The following is a 10,237-nucleotide window of genomic DNA, read 5'->3' on the forward strand; positions in this document are numbered from 1 at the left end:
CTAGCTCCAGCATCACCAATACCCCACACTCCCTGTCCCCACTGGTTAAGAACCACTACATTACAAGAAAATGTAGGATTAAAAAAAAAAAAAAACACTTATCAAATAAAACACCATTAATGGTTTGTATTATAATGAAGTGAACTGCTTAAACCCACCTTATGCAGATAATTCTTAGGACAAACTTGGTAATACACTTTGGGGAGAGAGGTCAGGCTGCCCAGACAGGCAGTGAGGATAACAGGCCTCTTGCCATGTCTAACTAGTAGGACTTTACCACATGATGTCACTCTAATACTTGCTTACTTATGTCTCTGGAAGTCTCAAGCAAGTTGTCTCTCCTTTGCTAAAAGACTGGCATTCTTAACTTTTATGCCTTGGGATAATTATGAAATTACATCATATTTGTTGTTTATTACTTGAAAGGAATCTTTTATATGTATTCTTTTTCTTGTAAAAGAGACTGAAAATTTGCAGAAAGGAGATAAGGGCAGAGAGGCATTTTGGAATCACAAAACTTTGATTTAGCACAAGACTGTGATTTACCAGGTGAGTAAACTTGGACAAGATTCTTAACTTCTACAAGCTTCAGGGTCCTCACCTGTAAAATGCGGAAAGATACTTGTAACTTCTACCTCACTGACTGGGAGTAAGTCATTTCCATTGGCATGTACTAAACACCCACCCCATGCCATTTCTCTGCAGTGGGCCCAGAGAAAACCAGGATGCGGAAGTCCAAGTTCCTGCCCTTAAGAAGCTCAAGTTTAACCTCGGGGACAAATACCTAAACAAGAGAATATAGAACAACGGCCAATTGACACGCTTAGGTTTGCACTCTAAAGTGTGAATGTGTTATCTGACATTCTCTAATACTGTGACAAAAATTCTTCATGTGTAGTAGCTTTTCTGTTGGGAAATAAATGAAATGTTGGTCTTAATATTTCAATTATAAGAGTCACCAGAGATTAAGTGATTAGTGTTTTCATACCATTGGCCACACAGGGATGCTTTTAGAGGAGAGGACCAGGAGATCAGGGCACTGAAACTGTGACTGTGGAGGTAGGAGAACTTGCTGAGAATGTGGGGAGTGAGGAAGAAAGGATTGTGGAGGCGGGGAGGTAGACATAGGCATGGTTTTTAGAGATGGTCAAGACGAGCATGTGGAAGAACGTTCACATACAGCACTAATTTACTGCCTGTGTGATTTGGGGCACATCACTTTCCCCTCTATAAGCCTCCATTTCCCTCTCTATAACTCATCAGGTATTTAGGATAAGTATTAAGCAAATGTTCTTGGGTTGCAAGCAACAGAAAAGAATGCTGGCTAATACAACAAAAGTTATGCTGAAGCAGCAGGTATATGTGAAGACATCAAAGTGGTAGAGACTTTGGCAACACAAGAATATAGGCCCCACTGAAAGAATTCACATTCCAGAAAAAAACTTATACACTGTTCTGGCCAAATAAAATGTGTCTACTGGCACCATCAGCCTCTAGTCCTCCAGTCTGCAACTCTCTCTACAGGAAAGAGCCCAGGTTCCTGCATAGCACCAAGGCCCTGTCGGCTCCAGAGGAACTCAAACTCCAGGCTAGAAACCCAATTCTAGGCAACAGGGAGGGCTAGATGGCAAGACGTTAGGTGATAAAGACCTTGTCTGGTTCTTTCCCAAAGCTGCAGCTCTCGCACAAGGCCAGGGACAGAGGCAGCCTCACAGATTGCCCCCAAATCAGGACTCTTTGTCTAAGGTAAGAGTTGGCTCACAGATATTTGATAGCCCATCAGATTACGCAGCTCACCAATGTCTGATTTCACAGACAGCTGCTCATGGGCCCCTGGTCATGGACGCCATCAGGAGGTGGGGGAGGAGAAGAGACAGGAACCACCCTCTTCTAGGCAGTCAGTCATTCACCAGCTGAAATCTCACAAGACTCGATGGCTTCTCCCTCAGCCCTAAAGCTACTAAGTGGTCACCTCGCCTAGCACTTCCTTCTCCATTTGCAGCTTTCCACTACACCACCTCCTCCTTCCCACCCCCAGGAACACTGAGCTCAGCCACCAATGTGGCTGTCCACTGGATCCCCCACTAGCTGTGTGTAATCCCAAGGGAAGGGCCACATTCTGGCCATTTCTGTCTCCAGCTCTGGGTCTCACCCATAGTAGATGCTTGGTAAGCGCTTAATGGTTGCTAACCATTAAGAACCATTGCTATAGATGGAATGTTTGCTTCCACCCTCCCAATCCCCCACCCCTCCCTCCAAATTCATATGTTGAAAACCGAACCAAAGTAATGGTATTAGTGGAGACCTCTGGAAGGTGACTTTTGGGGGGCCAGAGCCTTCATGAATGGGATTACTGCCTTTATAGAAGAGGCCCCAGAGATGAGGCCCCATCTCATCCACCAAGTGAGAGCACAGCCAGATGTCAGGAGTTTGTAACCCGGAAGAAGGCCTTCACCAGAACCTGCCCATGCTGGCACCCTGATCTTGGCCTCCAGCCTCCAGAACTGTAAGAAATAGATTTGTTGTTTATAAGCCACCCCATCTGTGGTATTTTGCTATAGCATTCCAAACTAAAGTAACCATGTTTGTCCTTCTAGAAATAATCATGACCTGGGTCAGGAGACCTAGGCTCAACCACTGACATGGCCCCCTCCATCCTGGTCCTCAGTTTCCCCAACTCTACAGGAGGGAGAGAACCACATGATTTCTAAATGGCCTCTGGTTTCTCTAACAGCCTCTGGGTTCAGTGGCTTTTTGTGACTCTAAAAATAGCTGCAACTTTGGCAGGTGTCTAAAGGGAGAGGGCCACCGATGGGTAGAAATGGTCCCTCCCACTCAGGAGACACCCATGGGCTGTTCCTTTGAAGGGGGCAGGCAGTGAGGGTTGGCTAGTGAGGCAGTCAAGCAGTGACAAAGCTATGGGCAGGTGACCATCAGGGGCAGAAACAGGAGATGGAAATCAGACACTTAGTTGTGAGTCTCCCACCCACCACTTAACTATGTGACCCAAGCTAGTCCCTTAATCTGAGCTTTTGTTTCCCCCTTGGTCCATGGGTGAGCAAGCAGTATGAGTGTCTGTTGGATTGGATTTTGAACCTTGAAGAGCTAATAGAACAGGAAGCCACATTCTGGGCTCTATGATGATGTTGCCCTCATGGGGAGAGCAGAGGGGGAGGGGCCAGTGAACCTCCCCCACCCCCCTGCTGCTCCCGACCCAGCAGAGCAGAAGGTGCTAATATGCCTAAACCCAACTCCCCAAGACCTTCTGCTATCACACTAGAGCAAGAAATCCAGACCAGGCAAGAGCCATTGCATCTTAAAATTTTATGTGAAATTCTGTAAATGTGTACAGAGCGGTCTGTGGCTGCCTGCCCACGGGCCTGGACTGTAGGGACACCACTGCTCAGCACTTGCTATAGATGGCTTCACTGCCCCGCTCCTCGAACTCTTCCTTGCTGACCCAAAGCTGCTGGAAGGCCTGCAGGGAGGCCAGGATGGAGCCGCCGGTCCACACGGAGGTCTTCCTCTCGGGAGCAGCAGCCACTGCGGGGCTGTCCCCGGGGCAGAGGAGGCTCAGCTCCCGCTGGAAGCGCTCTGGGAAGCCTTCCAGCATGGTGCAGCCGCCACACAGCAGCACGTTGGCTGCCATCTCCTCCTTGAAGCCCGCCTCCTGGCAGTGGTTCAGGCAGGCGGCCGTGAGCTCGGGGAGACCAGGCTGGTCGCTGCCCACCAAGGTGGGCTTGAAGAGCATCTCGGCGCACTGAAAGCGCTCTTGGCCGATGGTGATGAGCTTGCCGTCGGGGAGCTCATAGTCTACACGCAGATCCTCCAGGCACAGGCCAAGCTCCTCCTCTGGCTTGAGTGCCGAGTAGCAGCACTTCTTCTTGATGTGCTCGATGATGTGCAGGTGGTCGTCCGTGAACTTGTGGCCGGCGTCGTTGAGCAGCTGCAGCAGGTAGCTAGTGAGGTTGCTGCCGGCATAGTCGGCACGACTCGTCAGGCCTGGTAGCACGTTGCCCTCGGAGATGGGCACCACGTGTGAGACGCCGTGCCCACTCTCCACCACCAGCCCGGAGGTCTTGCCATAGGAGTAGATGGACAGCAACGACTGGGATGTCACGTGCATGGCAGGGATGCCAAAGGTCTCGAACATGAGCTCTGCATACTTCTCGCGGTTGCTGGTGGGGCTGAGTGGGGGGTCGGAGACCAGCACGGCATGCTCCTCGGGGAAGATCTTCATGGCCGTGTGGAAGATGTACTCCCAGATGTTCTGGACGCAGTCCCAGTCCACCACGATGCCGTGTTTTAGCGGGTTAATCAGCTTCAGAGGCGCCTCCACGTTGAGCAGCTCGTGGCCCACGCAGATCTCCTTGCGGGTGTCACCAGCATCAGCTACCTCCGAGCAGCGCTTGCCCACAGTGGAGGAGATGAAGTAGGTGGGCCTCGGCTCACCCGCATAGCCACACTTACAGTACTGGGAGCCCAGGTCGACGATGAGTGCCTTGATCTTACGCACCTTCTTGGGCTTCATCTTCAGCTGAGTGGATGAACTTGTGTCCCGGATGCCAGCCTCAGGACCTGGCAGCGTGCCTGCCTCTCCAGGGTCCCCCTGAGCCGTGCCCATGGGCTTGGGGCTAGGGCTGTTCCTCGTCGCCATTTGCCTTCCTTGCTCACCTTTCTCACATCCACATCCTAGAGCTCCATGGGGAGAAATAAGAGGGTCCACCTCCAGCAGTGCCTTGGCAACTCCTCAGGATTGTGATGTCACCACGGGCTGGTCCATTCCAGCAGCCCAGGGAGGGCTTGGCCTTGGCAGGCCCTTGACCTATCAGCCCCACCCCCATCGGCCTAACGCGACTTTGCTCCCCGACGGAGCAGGTGGCCAGCACAGTTTTAGAAATCCAACCACACTTGGGTCTCAGAGGTTTCTGCTCCCTCCCCTTATATCCTCACTGCTAATCACCCGTTCACTAGCTGAACACCTCTTCCTCCTCAGCTTCTTGGCCAAGAGAGTGATAAATATTTGAGCCCCTACAGTAAGCCAAACACTGTAGCAGGCACCTCACGTGACACTTCACAGCATCTTGGGAGGTAGACAGAGCTAAGGAAATCAAGGCTCAGAATGCAAATGACTTGCCCAAGAGCAAACAGCTCTTGGAGTGTTTGTACTTTAACCCAAGTTCCTCCAAATCCAATGTACCAGGTCACCTTGAAGAGTGTGTAGGCCCTGATGATAGAAACCTGGCCACAAGCAGTGCCCAGTCTAGTTGGGAAGAAGATGAATGGATGCAGAGGAGTTTGCAGGTGGACGTCTATTGGGAGAACAGAGGTGCACAAAGGAGGGAGGGAGTCAGAAGCTTCTCCAGAGAGGTGCTGCCTACGTAGAGTACTGAAAGATAAGTGGGTACTTGTCAGGTAGCTAAGAGGAGGGAAAGCCATCCCAAGCAGAGAGCACAGCCTGATCAAACACTCAGAGGGAGGCATGGTGGGGAGCTTGCAGTAGTTAAGGTGTTTGGAAAAATACATCAGGATACGGCAGTCATGGGGGCAACTAGGGAGGACCCCAAATCCTAGAGGTAAGGGCTTAGATTAAACTGACCACAGCTGGGGAGCCAATGAAGCCTTTAAGTGGGGAGTGGTCAGATTTGGTTTCCAGGACAAAATCTTAGAAAGATTCATGTTTAGCTGTAATATGGAGGGACAAGACTCTGAGATCTAAAAGGAGGATGTTGAAGAAATTTTTGTAAGACTTGAAGGTGGCCTAAACTAGGGCTGTGATAGTGTGGAAAAAAGGAAGGGACAGGTTCTAAAGAAACTCAGAAAGTAGAATCTAATCTAATTGGTTGGTTCTCAACTGTCCTCAATTCAATCCAAGCTTCTAGTCTAGCATTTGAGACCCTTTCTCATAGGTTCCTGTGACATCTCTAGCCTCAAGCATTGCATTTACATTAGAAGATTAGATGTGGGGAGGGAGGAAGAGGGAAGGATGAATCCCTTTCCTCTGCCCAGGCAAAGATGGCCTGTCATACAGAACAAACAAATTCATTAGGTTCCCCTAGGGTCCTCTGTGCCAAACTGTCCCCCCTCTACAACAAAAGACAGATTAGGGCTTTGGTAAAGAAATGGGAGGAAAAGGGGAAGAGAAACAACTGGGGCTAAGGAAGTTTTCTGGGAAACTTAATAAGAGCAGAAGTAGTTGAAGGATTAGGTGACATTGATAAGAAAGAAAAGAGGGATTTTTAAGACATAAGAAGTACTGCTGTGGAACATATAAGAATGTTAATAAAGAACTCATGGGAATTTCTGTTTGCTGAATTGTTTCTTGGAACATGGCACTAGGGAACTGGATTATGTGGGAAACAACTTTATAAGGATTTCAGTTATGAGCACCACCAAGTTCCAGTGGTGGTATCTCAAAATCACAGAACCTGAGGACTAGACACTTGATCTGGCATGGACAGCTGTGAGGGACAAACTTTTCCTCACATTGGATTGATATCTGTACCTCTCTGAAGAAACCATTAATTGGTCTTGGGTCTACTTTTGACGTTGTGCAAGGCAAGCTAATTCTTCCATGTGACAACACTTAGGCTATTTAAAGGCAATGCACGTGGACCCCCTAAGCCTCCTCTTCTTCCACTCCTTGTGGAAAGACAGTACAGAATAGAAAGAGGAGTAAGGAACTGGACTCAGAAGACCCGAGTTCAAATCTAGCTCCATTATTATAATCTGTATGAGCTTGGGCAAACTACTCAAAATGTTAGTCGAACCTGATTTTGATAGTGCTATATCCCCTCATCAGATTGATCCCTATCCGCTGCCTCCAGGTTTCAGGCTTGAGCATCTAGGTGGTTGGTAGGGCTCCTCATATATAGACAGAGGATACAGGGGCAAGAGCGGTTATACAGGGGAAGGCAATGAGTTCCATTTGGGGCGTGCTGACTTAGAGATGTCCAGAGGCCACTAGGCTGCGGATTATGGAGCTCGGGAAAGAGAAATGATCTAGATTTAGTCCTCAGTAGAGTATCTCCACCTTCTGAAGACAGCTCCTTTCCCTTCCACCTCAAGGAAACTGGTTAGTCTTAGTATTGGGGTTATCACACTGAGGGCTGAGCTTTGGGAATGAGGCTCATGTCTGTTTAACATGGAATTCTTTTCTTTGCTGGGAGCTTGACTCAGAGATTCCCAAAGGTCAACATATTGAAGAGTTGGATTCCTAGGTCTCAACAGTCTTAGGCTCGAAACATGCAGATTCAGTAAAGTGGGGGTGGGATCTAGGAATCTGCGTTCGTGAAAAGAAACGTACTTTGGCCTTTTCCTTTCTAGATTCTCTTTCTTCCCTCCTTAGCTGCTAAAATTACAGGGCCTGGTTCACCTTTCCTCCAAAGATCAAGGGTGGGTGGTGTCCCAAAAAACAAAGCTAGGAGCAAGGACACCACCTCAGGGAGAAATGTGTTTCTTGGTCTAATTTTTTCATGTTTTCTTTTTCCACGTTAGGGGAGAGCCTCAGCGTTGCTTTCAAGAAAGATCTCATGGTATTTTTGGTCTTGGGCCAGAGGAGCAGAAGTAGGTGTTATCCCATGAGAAAATACGGCCTAAGAAAGCATGAGCAACATAGAGTGTCTCTACCTAGAGGGACCTCAACAGAGACCCCCAGGAGCCCACATATGCCTTAAATGGCTGGTGACAGGTGTGCAGGGTTGTGGGTGCCAGGCAGTGGAGGTTTTGGGTGCAGTGTGCCAACAGTCTCTATATCCTTCCATCACTGATACCACTGTGTGCTGACGCAGAGAGAAGGGTCACAAGGGGTGACGTGAAAGCTAAGGGGAAAAGGGTTTCCATTAGGAGACAGCATCCAAGTATGCAAAATCCTGAGAGGTGAAGTAGAAGGAGTGAAATGTGACCATTGGCTTTAGCCTGAAGGATGTGGGGATGGACCCTGAGAGTCCCTGTGCCCATGGACGTTACAGGCTAGATGGAGCAATTGGCCTTAAGCTAGCACAGCACCTCTCCCACCTATGATAGAAAGCGCCAAGGACAGCAAGCATGGGCAGTGGGGGAGGAGCCTGTGAAACAGAGCATGTCAGGCTCTGAGTGTCTTAGTGAAGTGGTATGCACAGGTTGAGTGACAGAGGGTGAATAATGGTCCCCCAAAGATATCCACATCTGAATTCCTGGAACCTGTGAATATGTTACCTTTCATGGTAAAAGGGATTTTGCAGATGTGAGCTAAGAAGTTTGCAATGGGGAGATTAACAACCCTCGATTATCCAGGTGGGCCCAAAGTAATCAGAAGTCTCTTAAGAAGAGGGAGACAGGAGGGTCAAGTTCAGATAAGGAGATATGACAATGGAAGCAGAAGTCTGAGAGGTCTTTGAAGATGAAGGAAGGGGCCACAAGCCAAGGAAGGTAGGCAGCATCTAAGGGCTAGAAAAGGATTATCCCTTAGAGCCTCCAGAAGGAACGAGGCCCTGCTAAGACCTTGATTTTAGCCCACTAAGACTGACTGTGGGCTTCTAACCTCCAGAATTGCAGGATAATAAATTTGTGTTTTAAGCCATTAAATTTGTGGTAATTTGTTGCTGTCTCAATAGGAAACTAATATAGGCTCTTACAGGACTCCAGGGCAGTAAAAATGTGCTAAGCAGCTGCGTATTTCTCAGAAATCAAGAGGTGGGTTGAGGAGAAGGAAAATGGATGATTCTAAACTAAATACACCTTTGGTTGTCATACAAGTTCTCCTGAAATAAAGTCAGACAATCCGAGTTGGCCATGCAAACCCCTGAAAAGCAGAGGTAAATAAGCTATTTCTCAGGCAGCCAGGCTTAGAGACAAGTACTTTCTTATTCTTCTTTCAAAATTCAATACCATCCCCTCCTCTACCCATTGAACCAAGAAGCTGCCCCTATCACATAGTCACAAGGCTCATGAAACTGGACTTGGTCCTTTTCTTCTCTCATATCCCCAAAGGAGTAAAGAGCATCCCCAGTAACTTCCTTAAAGGAGAAAGCCCACCATTGTAGTGACTGCCTCTTTAATAAGAGCACGGCGCTGCATAACATAAGGATGGATCCTGGGCACTTTGAGAGCAGCGGGTGTCAGCACCAACAGGCCCAGCTTCAGAGATGGCATGTGATACAGTGGCGAAGCAGCCTCAGAGACACATGTTGGGTCGCATCAAGGGACACCTCTGGGAAGAAGTCGCAGTCAGCAGAACTTGGCACTGCTGGCTGGATATCCTTGGGTGGGCTATGTACCCGAGAGCCTCAGTGGGACTGTAGGGTCTAATTTCATTGTCAACCCAATGACCTGGACAAAGGAGGAGTATGTGTGCAAATATGTGTCCAAAAATAATTCCTCTGCAGGTTGCCCTAAGAAATAAGTGGGACAGAAGTGCTTGGCATGGTCACCATAGCAGCCATTGGTCCTGCTAAAATCTAAATCAGATGGTGTCAACTATGTGATCAAAATTCTCTAGTGCTTTCTGACCTCACACAGAGTTAGAGCCAAAGTCCTATTAATGGCCTATGAGGCCTAACCTGAGCTGCTCTCCCTCCCCGACCCCTTCTCCCATCTCTACTTTTCCTTGCTCTCTCCACTGCAGCCACACTGGTCTTCTTGGAATCCTCTGACTTGGGAAGCAGCAAACCTTTTCTGTAAAGGGCCAGATAGTCATTTTCAGCTTTTTAGGCCATACAGTACTTATTGCAATGACTCAACTCTGAGCTTGTAGCATAAAAGCAGATATAGACAATACGTAAACGAATAAGCATGGCTGTGATCCAATAAAACTTTATTTAAAAAACAGGCTGTAGGGCTTCCCTGGTGGCGCAGTGGTTGAGAGTCTGCCTGCCGATGCAGGGGACACGGGTTTGTGCCCGGGTCCGGGAAGATCCCACATGCCACGGAGCGGCTGGGCCCGTGAACCATGTCCGCTGGGCCTGCGCGTCTGGAGCCTGTGCTCCGCAACGGGAGAGGCCACAATAGTGAGAGCCCCGTGCACCGCAAAAAAAAAACAACAAAACCAGGCTGCAGGCCTGAGTTTGCAGACCCTGCTCTAACCCACAATCGTCTGCACCTGCTGCTCCCCGATATACACGTGGCACTCTCCCTCATCTCCTTCAGGTCCTCACTCAAGTGTCACCGTCTCAGGGAGAAAAATACATGGCACATGAACACAGCCACCCTCCCCCAAGCTTTCCCTGCTTTGCTTTTCTCTTTTGCCATTAACATCTTC

General features: G+C 48.8%; 1 protein-coding gene across 1 annotated transcript; it reads right to left on the minus strand.

Annotated features, from left to right (window-relative positions):
* Positions 1-3,067: 3,067 nt before the first annotated feature.
* On the minus strand, positions 3,068-4,745 carry ACTL7B (actin like 7B). The gene has a single exon (XM_022577973.2). It carries the CDS (start codon positions 4,655-4,657, stop codon positions 3,404-3,406), a length of 1,254 nt encoding a protein of 417 aa, XP_022433681.1. The 5' UTR covers positions 4,658-4,745; the 3' UTR covers positions 3,068-3,403.
* Positions 4,746-10,237: the final 5,492 nt, after the last annotated feature.

This window comes from Delphinapterus leucas, chromosome 6 (assembly GCF_059928025.1).
Source record: "Delphinapterus leucas isolate spDelLeu-1000000601 "Yukka" chromosome 6, BTC_Dleu_Yukka2, whole genome shotgun sequence".
Lineage (NCBI taxonomy): Eukaryota > Metazoa > Chordata > Mammalia > Artiodactyla > Monodontidae > Delphinapterus > Delphinapterus leucas.

What these genes read in the sequence shown, in the direction of transcription:
- ACTL7B (XM_022577973.2), bottom strand. Translation starts at nt 4,657, where the DNA reads ATGGCGACGAGGAACAGCCCTAGCCCCAAGCCCATGGGCACGGCTCAG.